This window comes from Acomys russatus, chromosome 17 (assembly GCF_903995435.1).
Source record: "Acomys russatus chromosome 17, mAcoRus1.1, whole genome shotgun sequence".
NCBI lineage: Eukaryota > Metazoa > Chordata > Mammalia > Rodentia > Muridae > Acomys > Acomys russatus.
In genome coordinates this window covers 25,826,759-25,846,669 of record NC_067153.1, presented here as the reverse complement: position 1 = coordinate 25,846,669, position 19,911 = coordinate 25,826,759, and the positions used below count along the sequence as shown (strand labels likewise).

The 19,911-nt window shown below is 43.5% G+C and overlaps 1 protein-coding gene across 1 annotated transcript in view; it reads left to right on the top strand.

The window, feature by feature from the left end:
- Nucleotides 1–1,186: 1,186 nt before the first annotated feature.
- Tbc1d31 (TBC1 domain family member 31) overlaps nucleotides 1,187–19,911 on the top strand; it is a 61,740-nt gene continuing 43,015 nt past the window's right edge. Inside the window, exons 1-4 of the mRNA XM_051159647.1 lie at nucleotides 1,187–1,379; nucleotides 6,195–6,341; nucleotides 11,100–11,215; nucleotides 14,564–14,742. Coding sequence (XP_051015604.1) covers nucleotides 1,303–1,379; nucleotides 6,195–6,341; nucleotides 11,100–11,215; nucleotides 14,564–14,742 — 519 coding nt within the window. The 5' untranslated portion in view covers nucleotides 1,187–1,302. The remainder of the gene's footprint in view (nucleotides 1,380–6,194; nucleotides 6,342–11,099; nucleotides 11,216–14,563; nucleotides 14,743–19,911) is intronic.

Here is a 19,911-nt window from a genome sequence, read left to right as displayed (position 1 = left end):
TGGTGCCCTCTTCTGAAGTGACAGCATATATATATATATATATATATATATATATATATATATATATATATATATATATATATATATATGTAAAATATATAAACAAACAAACCTTGGGCGGTGGTGAGGGGTTTTGGTGAATGCGTTTCTTTGGCTGGGACTCAGATGCTGGCAATTCTCTATTTACATAGTGGTCAGTCACCTGTTATCTTTCCCCATGTACCGAAATGGGGTGACAGCTTTGTCCTACATCTTTGTTGGCAAACTCTGTTGACACAGAATGCCGAGAGAATACATTTCTGATATTTTTTTTTTTTTTTTTTTTTTTTTTTTTTTTTTTTGGCTTTCAAAATGGGGTTTCTTTCTGCAACCCTGGCTGTCCTGGACCTAGCTCTGTAGACCAGGCTGGCCTCAACCTCTGCCCCTCAAATTGCTGGGATTAAAGACACAAGCCACCACTGCCTGGCATAACTTATTGTTTTATATGCTAAGTGTGGTGATTTGATTGAAAACTAATTCTCAACCTCATAGACCACTGAAGTGGAGTTAAGAGTACTAACTAAATTGTTGTTTTCTCTGCGAATTAAGTGAATTAGCATGTTAAGCGCGCAGGAAAGCTACACATAGTAAACAGTAGAGAAACACCAAGTGAAACGGTTTCTCATGCCAATGCAGCTGGTTCTTGACGTTTTTGCTTTTCCAGATTGTGACTGGTGGGCTGGAAACCATAATGTGGGAGCATCTTGTAAATTTATGCAATTAAAACAGATGAGTATGGCAAAAGGAATGGAATATTCGTTTAGGTCTAAGGGGTTCTGCGGAGCCTATGAGTTCTAGGAAAGGAACTCTGTAATTCCCAATGTACGTGTCTTTTGAGTCTCTGTTAGTTGTTTCTGTAAATCCCTTATTCTAAACGCAATTTAGAACGGAATGCTGGAGGCAGCGGACTCTCGGGAGAAAAACACTTTTGAGCCTAGAGGTGTCAGAGAACCCAAGTCCCAAGCTTCGCCTTCAGGAAACTACAACTCCCAAAAGCCTTTGGTTTGCAGAGTGGGCCAGAAGCCTGAAGAAAAGGGGTGGAGTGCAGGGAGCAGTCGTTGGCCGATTCCATTTTCTTGAGCGGAGGTAGACGTATCCGCGTTCTGATTGGCTGTAAGTAGAAAGGGCGTTTCCCCACGGGAGTAGGGAGGTGACCCCAGCGGCGGCTGCTCGAATTTCCCGGGTTGGGCGCGCGAGGACTGTCGGGAAGCTCTCGGGACGGTTACCTACCCGGCCTGCAGTGGTCCGGCGTGGGGTTTCGATATGCAGAGCACTGACCTGGGCAACAAGGAGAGCGGCAAGATATGGCACCGCAAGCCATCGCCGGCCACTCACGACGGGTGAGGCCGGGGCCTGTGGAGACCGGCGAGGGGGCTGGTCTGCGGGAGGCTGAGATGGGTAGCGTGGAAGAGGAATACGGGGCCCCGAGGTTCTGCCTTTGGCGGTGCACTACCTCCCTGAGTTGGGACTTCAGGAGGAGCAAGTAGCTCCAGAAGCCATGAATTGCAGTTGCGTTCCAGGTTCTAGTCCCGGGTCACAGGGAGTGGGGGGGTTGAGGGAGCGGGGAAAGCAGGAGAAAGCTCTACGATTTATGCAAAAGAATTTGCACTTCCGCTGAGTACCAGGATTCCACCTGCTTTGGTTTACTAACGACTGTTCCAATTGGGAAAAAGACTCCAGGAGGTGATGGGAGTGAAGGAGGCAATGCACATCTGTCTCTCCAAAAGCCAAAGCTCTCCATCCTTAACTCATTGCACACATCTGTAGTGTTGAGAGCCTAGTGTGGGCCACGCACGCGTCTAAGCAGTATGGGACAGCGCTGGAACAAACTTACTTTCTGCAATTTGTACAAACGAGTGTATATTGCGGGGCATGTCAACGACGCAGGAGCTTTTACACCGCCTGCGCTTCCTTTCATTCTGTTGCGAGTAGTTGGCCCCATTTGAGACCCAGCCTCTTGTGTGACGTCAGCAGGAGTCTTTGCCCTGGGACACATTTGTTTTGGTTCCCATGGTACATTCCTAAGCCGTCTTGTTTCTGATTCAGAAGGCTTACACGGACTTCATGCTATCACTTGGGCTCTTGTCTCGAGGTTTGTTTCTCTAGAGACTTTCCTGTTTATCTTTTGTTTCCCCCCAGAAATCAAACTTAAGGTGTTTTCGTAAGCCGAAAGCTCAGTTACTAGTGGGTCAGCCATTTATATGACCAGCCAGCCACTGTGGTTTCTGCTGGCTGACTACCCTTCACCAATGTTACTGACCCATCGATCTGTTGAATAAACAATTTTGTCAATAGTGGAGATTCTTCAGCGTTGTCATTTCCAAATGTGGGGTTTGTATGAGTAGCACTCTCTACCCTTGGTTCCTCTGAAAGTCTAAGGATGATAACCATTCTAACAAAGTAGATAGATATATTCAAGATTTAAAAAAAAAAAAAAAGAGTGAGCAGGTTTCTTATGGCTTCCACCAAAGCACAGCTGTTTTTTTGTTTTGTTTTTAAAGACAGGGTTTCTCTGTATAGCCTTGGCTGTCCTGAAACTCTCTTTGTAGACCAGGCTGGCCTCAAACTCACAGAGATCCACCTGCCTCTGCCTCATGTGTGCTGGGATTAAAGGCGTGCGCCACCAAACCCTGAACATAGCTTTCTTTCTGTTCCTTTAAACCCATTGTTGGGCCTGGGCGATGGCTCGGTAGGTCAAGATGATTGCTGCATAAGCTTGGCTACGAGAGTTTAATCCCAGAGCTCACAGCTTCCCGGTTCCTGTCTGTCACTGTGATAAAACCCTGACCCAAAGTAACCTAGGACTCGAAGGATTTATTTGGCTTACATTTCCAGGTCACAGTCCATCACTGAATGAAGTCAGGGCAGGAACCTGCAACAGTGAAGGAACACAGCTTGCTGGCTGACTCTCCGGGTTGCACTTAGGCAGCTTATAAAATATACAGCTCGGGATTACCTGCCCAGGGAATGGTGCCACCCAATCAAGACAATTTCCACAGACAGGCCATAGGCCAGTCTAATCTGGACACTTCCTCAGCTGGGACTTTGCTTGCAGATGACCCTAGGCTTGTGTCAAATTGACAGTTAAAACGTTATAACTAGGGTACCGCAACTCTACAGTGTTGTCCTTGACCCCCACCTGTGTTGCATGGCATACACACGCCACACATTGATAATAAATACTTTTTTTTTTTTTTTTAATTAAAAAGCCGAGCCAGAAGATCTCCAGCCTTACCCTTGGAGCAGATAATCAGTCACTATGAGAGACAGTCACTTAGTCAATACAGTGTGTTACTCTGCGTGCTGCCCTTGGTGACCTAGCTGAATCTCTACAATAACCTTACTCCTGTTGTTTGGCTGGCTGTTTTGTTGGTGTGCTGTATTACATTTGTTTGTTTGTTTAGTGTGTGTGTGTTTATATGCCTATGTGTGTATGTGTTCATGCCTGTATATGCAGGTGTGCTTGTGAAGGCTGGAGAGCAGCATCATGTGTCTTCCTTAATTGCTCTTCTCCTTTGTTTTTGAGACATAGACTCTCACTGAACTTGGTGCTCATCAATTTAACTAGTCTGGCTGGCCAATGAACTCCAGAGCTGTCTGTCTCCAGCTCCTTGCCTCTGGGGTTACAGACGTGGACCACCGTGCCCAGCTTTTACATAGGGTCTCATGTTTATGCACTAAGCACTTCACTGACGGAGCCATCAGCCCCAGAGATATTTGTATGTTATTTCAGGATGATTTTTGTTTTATTGTTTCCTTATTTATTTTGTCTATGCTGGCCTCAAACTCACCATTTAGCTGAGAATGACCTTAAACTTGTGATCCTCCTGCCTCCACATCCCAAGTGCTGGGGTTACAGCTGTGCACCATGCTTGGCCTAATTTTTGTATTTTCAACACTGCGAAACTACATAAAAAACGAGCACCATAAGTTTTTTTTTTCTATGCCCTAATCAGTCTAAAAAGCTCTATATATAGATACTAAAAAGAAAAGTCATTTTTCACCGCTGGGTATCTAACCTAGGGCTTGGCTTTGTCCATATTAGCCAAGAACTTTACCAATGAGCCCTTGAAGAAAACGTTTAATCCACTTACCAACGTAGCACACTTCTCCTGGAAGGCTTTTTGAAAGTGAGATGTTAATTTGGAATATTAAAACTCATATACAAGGGACTGGAGAGATGCTCAGGCCTTATGTGCACTAACTGCTCTTGAATGGGACCCAGGTTTAGTTTCCAGTGCCCACTTGGTACCTCACAACCATCTGTGACTCCAGTCCCAGGGGAATCTCACATCCTCTGCTGGCATCCACAGGGCACCAGGCATGGGCAAGGTGCACAGACGTACATTCAGTCAAAAGGCACATCAAACAATTTTTATAAGACACATACACAAAAGGTAAAATATTCATGATTAAAAACTATTTTTTTTTAATGTATACAATGCTCTAACTGCATGTACGCCTGCAGGCCTGAAGAGGGCACCAGATCTCATTATAGAAGGTTATGAGCCACCATGTGGTTGCTGGGAATTGAACTCAAGACCCTTGGAAGAACAGCCAATGCTCTTAACCTCTGAGCCATCTCTCCAGCCCTAAAAACTATTCTTGAAATAAAGGAAGGGGGCTGGCCAGAAGGCTCAGAAGGTAAGGAAGCTTGCCACCAAGCTTGACCTCTTGGCCTTAATCCCCAGGTACCTTATAGTAGGAGGGCGCCAAATCATGTGAGTTGTCCTGTGACCTCCACATGCCAGGCTTGTGCACGTGTGCACACATGTGCACACAAATAAAGCACTTTTAAGCAGAATGGGATTGTGCTGGTCTTTAAGACCAGAATGACTATGCATGCTTTCTCTGCCCCCCTCCACTGTCCCCCCTCCTCCCCCTCCCCCTTCCCCCACCCCCTTTGTTTTTGAGAGAGGATCCCGCTGTGCAATCCAAGCTGGCTTCACACTCTCAGTCCTTCCAGTTGTACTTCCAAGTCCTGGGCCGTAGGTACGCATCACCATCCAACTCTAACAAAGAAGCATTTTATGTCGCAAGGGTTTTTTTTTTTCTTCTTACATTCGTCGTATGCACAACATAACATGTGTGGAAGCTGGAGGACAACATGTGGATGTCATTCCTCTGCTTCCATCATTTGGGCCTGGGGATTCAAACTCAGGTCACCAGGCTCGGTGGCCAGCATCTTCGCCTGTTGTGCCATCCCACGGGCCCAGTGCTGTAAGTCTTATAAACAGTTTTTCAGCAGATGTATGGCACAAGAATCCTCCTCTGAAAATATTGCTGTCCATTCTGTACAAAGTTTGCCCATGAACACAGTATATGAACATTAGCAAATATGTATCATACGTAGAAAAGCAGAGTAGGAGAAAGTCGCCCATGTTACTGTTCTCTGCGCACAGCTAGCAGTATTCATATGTGTTATGTCTTTTTTTTCCATGTGTATGCCTTGTCTTTTGCATGTTTGTGTTTGTGTTTACATGTGAGTAATTGAAAGCCCAAGGCTAAGATGTTTGCATTTTCACATACCTTTAGTGCATGCTACCTGCTTCTCCAGGGTAATATTGAAGAGTAAACTCCCATTTCACTGGGGTAGAAGTGTGAGCCATGGGGGTTTAGAAAGCGTGAGTTACAGCACGTCACAGGCACGCTGTGAGTGTTGCACATCGTAGGGCAGGTGTGGGGATGCAGCGATGAGCAAGTGGGCCTCAGAGCACACACCTGCTAGGGTAGTGTGTAGGCCTCTGAGAGGCAGAGACACAGCTCAGCCTTTGTGGAGCACTTTCTTTTACAGAAGCAAAGTTTCTGTTGCCTCTTCATAACATAGGCTGCTGTTTATATGTATCTTCTTAGTGTCTGTCTTTGCTACTAAGCTGTGGGAGGGCAGGAGCCTTGTCTCTCAGTTATTTCTAGTGTCTGGCTTCTTCAGTTCTGGCATGGAGTACGTTTTCTCGTATTTAATGGGTAAATGAATGTCAGCTTCTTTCGTAACGGATGCCTTGCTCAACTGTTTAGAAATCTCTATAAGGCCGAGGCTAAGGAGGAAAGGACAGCAGCAGGCGGGGTAAGCATGCAGAAAGCCGGCGGGAGAACCCCGCACTTGAAAGCTGGCATGTGATGCAGAATGTAACATTTGGGCTGTTGTGTTTTGACAGAATTATAGTGAACATTGTTCACAGCACTTCCGAATACCATCCAAAAGTCTTGCGGTTTTTGAATGTGGCTTTTGATGGCTCAGGCGACTCCTTGATTGCTGGGGACCATCAGGGAAACATCTATGCTTTTGACTTGCATGGAAACAGGTAAGCGGATGCTTTCAATATAGACCTTATTGGTTAGGAAGTTACTGGCTGTTGACTCGTTGCTCGCTGGTGATTTACAAAGCGCACCTCAGTTCTTAGAAAGCTGCTTTAAGTGCTGGTGGGAAAACGGAGGAAAGGAATAGAGGACCAGTTCGAAGGGTCACTGGTAGCTCTGAGTTTTCTTTTCTTTTTGAAATAGGGTCTTGTTGTATCCTAGGCTGGCCTCAACCTTGCAGTGGTCCTACCTTAACCTCCCCATTGCTGGGAGCCACCATTCCTGACTGCTGGTTTTCTCTTTGTATTACAAATCTTAGATTGTACTTATATGTGTCTGTATGTTTGTGCATGCACATCAAACTGCAAGCTCACATGTGCAGGTCAGAGGACAATTTCAAAGAATTGATTGTCACCTTCTGCCATGTGGGTCCCAGGGATTGAAGTTGTGTCAGTTAGCATTTGTGGCAAGCACTTCCTCACTCTGTCTGCCTGCTTCCTCTTAAGTTTTCATGACTGCTAATTTATCCTTAGGTTCTGGTACTTCAGTAGGTAATTTAGAAACTTGATTTCCTTTGAATATTTCTGTTATGGTGTACCAGATCTAAGGACCACAAAGAGTTATAGTCACCCTCTTTCCTCGTTCATTTGGTTCAGAAGCAGCTAAGTAGAATTGATCACTAAATAACCACACCATGAGGCAAAGTGGGAAGTGAATGACCAACAGAAGCCATAGGATGTCTGCGTGGGGCCAGTGTCAGAGACACACCTTGATCAAACACTGGGGAAAGAAGAGCCTGGCTTACTACTGGACAAGGGCTCCATCTAAGGCAAGGAGGAGGCTAGAATGAACCCTTTGGTTTTAGATTAAAGTTGGACCAATTGGGCTGGAGAGATGGCTCAGAGGTTAAGGGCACTGACTGATCCTCCAGAGGTCCTAAGTTCAATTCCCAGCAACCACAAGGTGTCTCACAACCACCTATAATGGGATCTGATGCCCTCTTCTATAATGCAGACATACATGCAAATACAGTGCTCATATGTATAAATAAATAATTTTTTAAAAAGGAAATAAACACAGACATCTGTGTGAGAATGGGCACATTACACGTGCACATCTTCCCACCCAGGAAGTGCCACTCAGAGTGCCAGAGCAATGTGCCAGAAGCAGGGAGTATACCTCGTGCCCAGGTCTTAGGTTCTTTGAAAGAAAAACCAGAGATCCTTGCAGAAATAGGCAGTGTGATACTAGAGGCATGCATGGTACAGGATGAGCCTGTAATATTCATAGATAGAAAAATTATCCAGAGAACAATAAGAATATGTCAGGACACAGAAGCCAGCTTGAAGGAGTGCCCATGGTGGAGATAATTTGAACACCAAAGTAAGTACCAAAAGTAACATGTCATACCCTCAGATGCAGTCACAATCCATGCAGCATAATATGGCACAGTCGAAAATATTGCTCCTCATAAAATTCTTTTATTTATTTTATCACCCAGTACTGGGGCTTTGAACTTGGGCCTTTACACAGGTAAGAGTTCTGCCACTGAGATATCCCAGCCATATTACAAAATTCTTAACTATAAAAGAAACAGAATAATGGTTAAAATGAAAAGGCCTGGCACACACTAAAATGTAAACCGAATGATTAAAGTTAATAGAACCAGTAAAAGCCTATGTGATCAGAGGCAGTAAAAAAACGCACAGTTCTGTGTGGTTCTTGCCAAAAAGAACCGAGATGCAGGCACATGGAATCAACAGCTGCTAGAGGCCTTCACTAACAAAACTGTCCTGTAACTGTCACAGAGGTCACAGAATATTGGGAAAGGCCATAAAACAGAGCTTCCAAATGGAGGAGGAGGGGAAGACATGGCGGAGGTGTGAGCCTGCACCCCATCAGCTTCTCCTGTCAAAGCTGCTAGGAGACAACTGGCAGGATAATGGAAGGACTTTGATGATCAGGTGGTGGAAATGTTGGGAACATGTCTTGGTGACTTACTCTCAGGTAGTTCAGGAAAAGCAGTCACAGATTCATCTGCAGTCTGTTAGATCTGCTAACCATCATTTCTGCTCGTTCTTGCTCACCCACCTTGGCAGTCTCACCCTGAGCTGCTACATCTGTCTCTCGCTCCTGTTGCTGGACAACAAGATGCTGAGTGACGGTGCCCACTGTACAACAGCATGTTTCAGCGTCGGTGATTCTAGGTGGTTCCTTGCTTCTTTGTTCCTTTGCTTGCTCCTTTGTCATTCTCCAGCCACTGCCGCTGGAGTTTCTTTGCTTGCTTGTGTTGGATACAGATCTTGTATTCTCACTGCTCAGCCTCCTGGTTTATGAGAAAAACAGATGCCAAAGCCTCCCTTCCCTTGTCCCCTTTGCAGCCTCATTATGCCAGTGAGTTAAGCCACCGCAACTTTTCATCTTGTTTACAGAAGGAGGTGGTCCTGGTTTCTCCCTGACCCCATCCCTGCTGTCCCCTGGGATTCACACCTAGGTCTTCCCTGCTTGTGTTGTCCTTTGTCTCTTTGCTGTCTACAACAGGGAGGTGTAATAGCTTCCCCCTTCCCTCCGAGGTTGTGAGCCAAGGTTTGTAGCGCAAACGATTAACAAGGAGACAGGTTATGACACAGTGCTATATGGGTGTTCAGAGAGTGACCAAGTGCCAGATCACCTGCAACAGAGAACAATAAAGCTTCAGAGAAGCAAACAGGAAAAAGATGTGCTTCTCTTAAGAGGCAGTGAGCTGTGGGAAGGCTGACATGTAGAGTAACGGTAGATGGCGTGGTACAGTGTCATCCCCAAGATGGTAAGGAGCCACAGTTACTGTTTGAATTGCCCTTTGTCCTTTGTGATAGACAGGGCAGAAGAGACACCCTTGTAATTCTGTTCAGATTTATGTAGACCAGACAGATCAATACCAGAAAGCCATAGAACTTTGCTCGTGTCAGCCTCTTAATTGTTTGAGCTCAAAATAATCCTTAGACCAAAGTGATGTGTTTTAGAATGACCGTTCACGGCTGGACTGAGCAGTAGGCAGGGACCGTGAAATCAGGCGTGATTATTAAGCCCGCTGGTCCGAGCTCCTTCAGTCTTCTTATGGCCCAGCACAATGGTCTCTTTTCAATTTCTTTTACATCGAAAGACTAAATACATCTTGTCTCCCCTTTTAGGCTTCCAGTTACAACTCTGCTGTTTTCTTCCACCGCTCTGACCACTTTGTCCCTTGTTTCGCTGCCTTCTTCAGTGCCTATCCTGTCCTTGGTGATGCTCAGGCGCCTGCCCTTGGATTCGTCCTTCTGTCCTCTTATTATTTACTTATTATTTCAAGTGCTCCTTTTAATAATCTCATCGCCAGTGGAGCCTTGATGTTTACATGAGCAGGCGTCGTGTCCGTGCTGTTCACTGAGATTTCACTTGTAAAATTACTCTGTGCTGAGCTCTCCGATAGCCACTAGCTGAACACAGCTCTTGGGCCTTCCAGAGGTGACTAGATATGTTGTAAGTGTACTGCTAAAATAGACATTGGAGTTTGAAGCCTCATTATGAAAGAAAAATGGAATATTTGATTAAACACCAGAATAAGGCGTTGGATATTAAAATTAATTTTCCCTTTTTCTTTACTATAATATAGCTCCTAGAAAATTTAAAATTACACATATGGCCTGTGTAGTATTTTTTTGGACCCCATAGCTCTGAATGTTGTACAGGAACTTGATTTCAACATCATTTTTTTGTTTGTTTGTTTGTTTTTGTTTTTCGAGACAGGGTTCCTCTGTGTAGCCTTGGCTGACCTGGACTCACTTTGTAGACCAGGTTGGTCTCAAACTCACAGAGATCTGCCTGCCTTTGCTTCCCCAAGTGTGGGTTATAGGCATGCACCACTATGCTGGCTGATTTCAAAATCTTTAAAATAAGATTTAGGATTCCCTACCTTTAAGTTTGTGCCCTTTTTCTTAAGCTCAGATGGTTAATGTTTTGTAAATGATATTCTAGATATGTACCATGATCTCTTAAGGCCTTACTATGTATTATTTAATTTAATCACAGCAAACTCTTAGGCTTCAATTTTTTAACTTAATATTTTTATTGATTATTTGGACATTTCACATAATGCACCCTCATCACATTCACTTCCCAGTTGTCCGTGTCCCATTTCTCCCCTCTGCCCCCCCACACCCGTCCACTCCCTACCCTTGTTAGGCTTCCTGTTCTTATCTTCAGTTACACTCAAGAAGCTCGGTTCCTTCTCTTCCCCGTGTGTAACGCGCGCCAGGCCTCTCTCTTGGCTTAGCACAGCCTCTCCTGTGTGTCCTTTCCACTGTGCTGAGGTCTTCTCTAGTAACTCTCAAAAAGTAATCCTTTCTTCTCTGACCCTCCATCTATCAGTTGCTTTTGCTTCCAGAAGCATCTACCTAAAACACATTGGCAAGTTGTAATTTTGCTATGCTAAATTAACACAAACTTCAGAATGGCTTCCCAATTAACAAATTTTTAAAACATTTAAAAACTTAACAACGATGTCCCATTTGTGGAAGTAGACTCCAGTCCCCTTAGCATGGCTCCTCAGACACAGTCGTAACCCCTGGCTGCCATTTTGCACATGGCAGGAATACACTCTTATTCACAGTGGATCTCTTAGCCCTTCATGTCTATTTTTGGCTCATCATTTTCTCGGTTTCATTTTTCCCTCTAAGAGCTCCACCACTGTAAAGTTTATGATCATTGGTAGAAGTTCTGATACTAATGCAGCTGTTTCTTAATAGGTTTAATCTTGTTCAGCGAACAGCACAAGCGTGCACAGCTCTGGCCTTTAATCTTCGTAGGAAGTCTGAGTTCCTTGTGGCATTAGCTGATTATTCTATTAAGTGTTTTGACACAGGTAAGAAGTCCTTGTGTTTGTCCTCTGGAGCAAAGCACACGATAGCCCAGCAGACTGCAAGGCCCTTACCAGTCTGTGTAGCCTGAGCATCAGTCCATTCAAGAGTGCTCCCAGAACTTAGGAAAGCATTGTCTGTGTGACTGACCACAGCCTTAATACAGGGTACGCATTAGAGGCAGCCAACGAGAGAGATGCATAGGGTAGGACCTGAGAGGCTTCTAAGAGGATGCTTCCATTGTCTTCAGCATCTACATGCTGTGGCTCTGCTGGTTACTGCTGAGGCAGGAGACTCACTCAGGCTTTGGTGTCAGGAATTTTAGCAGAGGCTTTGCCTTACAGACATAGTTAATTGAATTATTGCCTTTATGTACATGTGGGGTGATGTCTCACTCCATTATCATTAGGGTTAAAGTATTGTCTGTGTGGTTGAATTCCATTTCCAGTCCACCTGCCTTTCCTGATGCCCAGTCTGTTAACATTGCTGGCCCTTCTGGTGAGACCAGCCCCAGCTCTGAGACCTTAACAGAAACTATTGACTAAGTAATAAGGATAATTATCATGTGAGAAGCCCCAGCAGTTAAAGACACCTACCGTGAGGATGGACAAATCTGAGCGCTCTCTTTTGAGGCCATATTCCTTACTGTACAGGTACTCTTTTTTAAAAAATGCAAAAAAAAAAAAAAATCCCACATATTTCATACCACATTACATGTATTTAAGTTGGCATTCTGGAGTACTATAGATTAAACCACTTACTCTTCAAACCAATCACAAGTGAAAAGAAAAAATTTTAATTTTTTTGTTACTAAATAATTGATGGTATGTAATATTTAGAAATATATAAATATGGTTAACATTAATAATAGTGATAATAACTGATCATATTGCATTTATTCTTTTCCAAGTGCTATTTTCTGATTTTATATGTACTAACTTATTTTCATCCTAATAACTCACAGAGGTGGATATTGTTATCACCATTTTGCAGATGAGGAAACTGAGGCAGTGAAATAACTTGACCAGGGTTCCAGGTTTATATAAAGCAAAGCAGCCAGAATTCCAGCTTGTAATCTCTGTGCTGCAGTCCACACGCAAAAAAGCAGAAATGGTCATCTTTTTTTCTTTTTTAAAGATTTATTTATTATGTATATAATATTCAGCCTGCATGCCAGAAGAGGGCACCATATCTCATTATAGATGGTTGTGAGCCACCATGTGGTTGCTGAGAATTGAACTCAGGACCTTTGGAAGAGCAGCCAGTGCTCTTAACCTCTGAGCCATCTCTCAAGCCCTGGTCATCTTTTTTAAGAGTGCCGAGAAACCCAATCTCCATTGCTGGAACAAAAATGCTTTTAAAAATTTAGTCTTTGTCTGTACAACCAGCTTCCTTGGACGCCGCCATTTTCTTCTCTAAGCTCCATGTTTTTTTTTATAGCCTCCTCTCTCATTGAACCTGACCCTCCATTAAGTTCCTCAGATGCTGTCTCCAGGTCCTAACTTCCCATTCGCCGTTTTCTTTCTGTTTGCGGCCATCTCCTGCTTCCTCCGAGTATCCATTAGTAAATGCAGACTCTTGTTCCTTCTGCCCACGTCAGCAAGGCTGTCTCAGAGGTTGTAACAGCCCCCGCCTGTCTCATCTGCAGCCTGCGCCCCACTTCTTGTAACGCTTTAAACTTGGCATTGACTAGGAAGTCTGCTGTGAGACTGAGTCTCCTAGGAATGACTGGGAAGCTACTACACCCAGGATACCTCAGCAGTAGGGCTGCCTGAACAAGACCTGAGCAAACACCATTTGACATGCTCTCCCGAAAGAACGCCATCGCACGGGCTCCACAGGCTCCACCCCTAGACAAAGAGCTACAGTGTAGCTGGCTAGCTTTTTTTTTTTTTTTTTTTTCTGGCTAGCTTTTAATTTTCTATTCAACATCAGGAAAAAAAAAATTGCATTTCATAAAAAAGAGTATTTTTCTCCCACCACCATAAGCTGAGAGGGACAGAATCCTGAACTGAAAAGTGGTGATTTCAATGCAGCCTTATGGGAGTCTCACAGCGCTGTCCTCCTCTTCCCTTCACTGCAGACCAACAGGAAGGCGCGAGTAACAGCTGCAGACACCAGCTAGTGTTCGGAAGCTGCTGTCTCCCTAAGGAGCTCGGTGCTGTCTTCAGATTCGACCTCCTTTGTATCTTAACACTTGGAAAATTTAGATCTTTCTTTCCTCATTTCCGTTTTTCCAGAAGAATTCCGGTCACAAAAGTGATATGATATAGATCACTTAGAAACATTCACAAAAGTGTGAGGGTAAAATAAAGCTCACATTTAGTTACCTAGTGGTGTTTATCATGAATAGTTTTCTACCATACCATTCTGTTTTCTCCATCTATACACATATAGACACACAGATACCCTGCTACCTCAAAGTCAAAACTGTTTGTCTGTCTGTCTATTGAGACAGTTTTGCTACATAGCCTCTGGCCTGGAATTCACTGTGTAACCCAGGCTCCAAATGCAGATCCTTTCTGCCATGTGCTGACACTGCAGACACCTACCACCACACCTGGCCCAAATTCGCTTTTAATTTTTATTATCTGTGTGGCTTTATTTAATTTTCCTTTTTGAAATAGGATCTCCGTGTGGTCCAAACTGGCTTCATGTTCTCTGTGTTGTCCAGGCTGACTTCAAGCTTCTAGTAATCCCCCCTGCCTCAGCCTCCCAAGTGCTCACAGGAGACAGTGTGTGTGACTATGCCTGGCAATATCAATTCTTTAAAGCAGCCCTGCCCTTTTTCCCACCATGCCTGGTCTGTTCGCCTTGTGCATTATTATCACATGATTTGACAGCGTCAGCAGCTGCTTGTTCAACTGTGTTAGGGCCACTGGGGCCCAGTTCTCAGCGTGGAGGTGGCATGTCTCTGTCATTGGTAGCTTTTGAATTTACTTTTTCTCCATTGCCTTTTTCTTAGGTTAGGCCCCCATTTCTTGTCAGAATTGTTAGAGCAGCATAAGTTAGTCCTGTCTAATCGCTTTCCATAGCCTCAGACTACTCTTTGTAAAACAGAGGCTTAGATGTACCATTCTGCAACCTAAATCTGTTACCCTGTGCTAATACCCAAGCTAGTGGCCCACTGAGGCTATTCCCAAGCCCTCTGTAGGCCTCACCTGAAATTTCCGTGATTGCCACTGACACACCCATAGTAAACGTTAGCCACAGGCCCCCCTTTGCCCATGTTAAAGGAGATGCCATTCTGACCCATGCTGCCCATCAGCCCAGTCGGTCCATGCATAGTGTTTATAGTGTTCTGTGCACTGGTGAGTGAGCAATGCTTTGCTGATGTAAATATTTCACTCCAGTCACCAAGGAGCTGGTCAGCTGGATGAGAGGACATGAGTCGTCGGTGTGTTCCATCTCCGTGCACGCGTCCGGGAGATACGCCATCACTACATCCTCTGACACAGCTCAGCTCTGGGACTTGGACACTTTCCAGAGGAAAAGAAAGCTCAACATCCGCCAGTCTGTGGGGATACAGAAGGTCAGTGACGGGCTCCACTGGCCTCCTGGTGAGGAGTCAGAGGAGATGCAGTAGCAATGATTCGTCGTCTCTCCAGTCGTTGCTTCTCACATGAAATTCTGTTGTCATAAGTGACCGATTTTAAGATGCTTTTGTTTGACATTTAAAAAAAAATATTTTATTTAACTTTAATTTATGTGCATTGGTGTGAGGGTGTCAGATCTTTGAGTTAAAGACAGTTGTGAGCTACCATGTGGGTGCTGGGAATCAAACCTGGGTCCTTTGGAAGAGCAGGCAGTGCTCTTAACCACTGAACCATCTCTCCAGCCCTTGTTTGACATTATAACATTTAAGATGGTTTCCAATTTTGCGATGACCAACTTTAAACACAGAGCAGATCTATAAGGACTCCATAGTGAACAAGACTGCATGTCAGCTAGTCCTTCATTACCATGTCGATCTGCTGTGCACTTCATTACATGTTAGAACCAAATACATTTAAAGTTAAATGCAAACAGCGTTTACTTAAGCACTTTAAGCCTGCCTTGACTCATTATGGTTGAAGTATTTGTTGATAGAATATTTACATATGAAATGCCTACACATCATTTGGTGAGTGTGACAGATGCTTACACTTGCAACCTATGTGGGGTGAGCCTAAGAAATTTTCATCATATCCCCTTCTTTTCTTCCCCCTAAACGAGACAAATTGTACCTTTTTTTGTTTTTGTTTTTGTTTTTCGAGACAGAGTTTCTCTGTGTATCCTTGCCTGTCCTGGACTCACCTTGTAGACCAGGCCGGCCTCGAACTCACAGAGATCTGCCTGTCTCTGCCTCCTGAGTGCTGAGATTACAGGTGTGCACCACCACACCCAGCAAAAATGTACTTCTTATTGAGTGTTTTGTTTTAGTGTGTAAACCTAACTAAAGGTGGGTCTGTCTTGAGCTGACTGTTCCGTGAGGGAAGCGCACACAATGGGAATGACCAAGGCTGTTTATACAGGCCACTAGGATTTGGCATCAGAAGTATCTGATCTTAACCAAACAGTAAACCTTAACTGTCTGCGGCTTTGCTGGTCGCAATGGCCACTTGTTTCTTAAACTTAGAGAAAAAGATAACATGAGAATAAAATTCCTACATAGGGAAGCCAAATTTTTTAAGGAATAAGTTGACCAAAAAATATAACATACGCCCAATTAGGCATCCAGAGGGAAAATGAAAATAAAGCAGGGCAATGAGTCACTGTCCTTCAAGTGATTGTCACTGGCATTTTAACTACCAGAGTGGCTGCCGGCCTGTGAACTGAAGGTTAGACAGAGAATGAATGGTGCGCGCAGAAACAAACCCGCAGTCCGCGTTGTTGTACTAGGTACAGCGAACAGAAATAAGGAAGTCCATTTGGATACAGCCCACAGTCTCATGCATTGAATTCTTTTCATCTCATTACATTCCTTTATGTTCTTTCTTCAATGCGTAATTACATAAACACACCTAAACATGCAGTGTGCATCATTTCCTGCCACTGCTCAGACATCATATCCTTTCATGGATACATCTGATTTTTTTTTTTTTTTTTTTTTTTTTTACTGTGGTTTGGTTTTATCTATTATAAAACTCAAGTAAATTGAACTATTGGTAATACTTTATATAAGGCCTGTTTTATGTATCTTATTTCTTTTAATCACTAATTAATATTCTATGTATAAATATGCTACCTTTAAAAAGATTCACTTGCTTGGTTTCAGGATTTAATTTTTTTCCCCCTCTCTGATTAGCTGAACACTATTTTCAGGAGTATCTGTGTCTCCGGTAAGATAAACTGCTTTATTTAGGCTACGTTGTATTGTGGTGTTGTTTTTACTCTCTTCATTATAATGCATGTCAACCAAAATTTATCATATGGTCTCCGTAGAGATCCAAGAGTTCTTTAGTGTGCTTTTAGTAATTAAAAAGAAGATGGAAGTTGTAGCCAAGTATTCATTAGGCTTGTGGAACAAATGTCTTAGTAGGTCTTCTCTTCTTTAATTGCTTTAGCACTTAAATTGAATTTTAAGTCCCAAAGTAGAGAGAAAAGAGGGAGTTGAGCCCTCAGCGGGGATGGCTGTGAACAATGACAGAAAGCCTTCTGTTCTCACCTGGGTGCTAGTGTGGACGTCACTCAGACACTTAGTTAAAAATGTCTCCACGTTTTAGTGCCATAAGAATACAATCATATATTTCATATATATTTTATAGTATATATGCACTATATAATCATATAGAGAGTGTACTATGGTGCATGCATGTAAATATATTGTAAAATTATAGAACATGGTAGCCTTTAAATTACCAGCAAACTCTTTAAAAAATGAGAGAGAGTTTGGCAAACAAGATGGCTCAGCAGGTCCTGGCACTGCCCATCAGGCTTGATGACCTGGATTTGACCCTGGGGACCCATAAGAGAAAAAGAGAAGTGACTCCTGCAAAATGTCCTTTCACCACCATGTGTGTTCTGTCACATATATGCACACACACAAACACACCTGCACAAAAATAAAAACCAAGATTATATAGCCCTTTAGAGTATAACTGTTTAAAAAATGTAAAATAACCTGGGATGCAGCACAAGCCAGTAATCTCAGCACTCAGGACACAAGGTTGCCCCAAGTTCAAGGCCAGCCTGGTCTGCAGAGCCAGTTGTAAGCCAATCATGACTACATAGTGAGACTCTGACTCAAAAATAAATAAATAAGAATATTTTCATTCCTAGGCTATGCAAAATTTGGAGACAGACAAATAGTTTCTGGTGTACAGTGTTAGAAATGGAAGTTAACTATAACCCAGTCTTCAAAATAAAACTTTAATCTGATCAAAGTTTTACTGACAGGATATTTTTATTGCAGGTTTTGATCTTATAATTTAAATGGAACCTTTATTTACATTGATGACACTTTACTATGAAGTTAATGTCATAATGGCACCTTTAATCTAAAACAGTATTCCATTGTTTTTTGTTTCTGTTTTTGTTTTTTTCTGTGATACTTGTTTTTTTAAAGGTCACTGATCTTAGGGGAAGCCTCCCAGCCTGCATTTGTCCTGCCCTTCTAATACTGTTTACCTTGCTCTCTGTCCTTTGTATTTCTTATAAGCAAGAAGTTAGTCTAAAGGCTTGAGTATATTCCTGGTAATCTTCTCCACAGGGTATTTCACCCATTGTAAGATCAAAAAAGTAGCAGCACCAACCTCAGCATTGACTTCAGCACGCAAGGTGATAGTACATGGCGGGCACTTTACACAGAGCGTAGTACACTTGTTATCTATCTATATCTATCCATCCATCATCTATCTATTTATCATCTATTATATCTGTGATCTATCTATCTCTCTATCATCCATCCATCCATCCATTTTTCTGAGGCAAGTTAATGAAGCCCATGCTGGGCTTGAACTCACTATGTAGCTAATGATGGCCTTGAACTTCTGATTCCCCTGCCTCTACCTCCTGTGTGCAGGATTGCAGGCATGTGCCACCATGCCCAGTTTGTATAGTGCTGGAGCTTGGACCCGGGCCTGCATGCACAGTAGGCAAACTCTGCCACCTGGCCTGCACCATGAGTCTCTGGATGTGTTCTTTAAAATCTCGATAGTGATTCTATTTTTCTTTTGGGCTGTAGGTGCACATTTCTTTACTAATAACTTTAAAACTTAGAAGGGTTTAACTCTGTTTATAGCAAAATATGACCTGACCTTACTTAAATGACAGCTCAATCTGAACTGAGTCGGCAGCAGCCTCAGGTTCAAATGTATCCGAGGATGAGCTGCTGGCTGGTTGCTGTGATGATGTGTACAGTATTACAGAGCCTTCTCAGGCTGGCAATGGCGCTACTTCTGAACCGTGTCTGCTCCTAAGACATCTCAACAAGGCATCCCAAGGCTGTGGAATTCTTTTTATTTTTATTTTTTTTAATTTCCAAGTGGTTTTTTTGTTGTTCTTGGCTGTTGTGGTGGTGTTTTGGAGGGAGGAAGGGTGGGAGATGAACCTAGGGCTTGTGTTAGGCCCGTGCTCTGCTGAGGAACTAAGGCCTCCAGCCTCTGAAGTAAGTGCTGCTTTGCACTGTGTTTTCTATGTAGTATAGAAGCAATGCTAGAAGTCAGCCAGGCACAGCAGCATACACCGTAGTCTCAGCTGCTCCAGAGGACAACATAGGAGGACTTTTAAAAAATATAATGCCGTGTTTTAAAATAGTTTTGTATTTATGTGTGTGTGCGCATTTATAAGCATGCCATGGTAGACATGTGGAGGTCAGAGAACAATTTTCAGGAGTCAGATTTTTTTTTCCACCATGTGGGTCCTAGGGATTGGCCTCAGGTCATCGGGCTTGGTGACAAGTGCCTTTGCCCATAGCGCCATAGATTTTGAATTCAATGCCAGCCTGACAGTGTAGAGAGAACCTCATCTTAAACAAAAAACGAAATAGGCCACTGATAACTGCCAGTTGTGGAAAGGCTCGCATGCTCCTAACTCACGCCCATCCCTCCTTTCTTAGGACAGAACCTGACCACAGCCGACGCTGCTCTAGAGCTTGAAGTGCGGTCCAGCTGACCTAGATCGCCCAAGTGCTAAGGTTATACAAGCGTGCTCCACCAGGACTGGCTTAATCATGATTTTTCATCTTAAATAATCCTATTGCTTTCCAAAAGGAAAAACTGAAATTCAGAATCTTTCAGTAACTCACCCAGTGTCAGATAGCTTGTAAAACGATTTTGGTCTGAGTCCAAACCTGCCTTACTGCAAAGCAGTGCATAGCACCATATTGCGATTTAATTGGAACCTGTCACAGAAAAGCAGAACGGGACACTGCTTCAGATTAAAAATGCCATTATGACATTAACTGCATGGTGAAAGACAGTTTCTTTGAGAGTCTGGTCTGTCATTAACGGAAGCAAAGGCTCTACGTAAACAGCAAAAGGTAATACAGACGTACCTCTCCACCTAGAATCCCGGAGCTCTGCTGAGCTTCAGTGGTAGGATATTCAGCTCTCCAGCTAATACTTGGGAATATACCCTTGTATTTGCAATTCCATGATCCCTACAGAAAATGTTTCATAAAGAAGGTTCTAGTACATCAGTGTGTCTACAGTGAGCACCCCGTAAGTTTCTGTGAGTTATATGCCTGGCTTTAAGTTTGTTACTGTTACTCTCGTGGGGT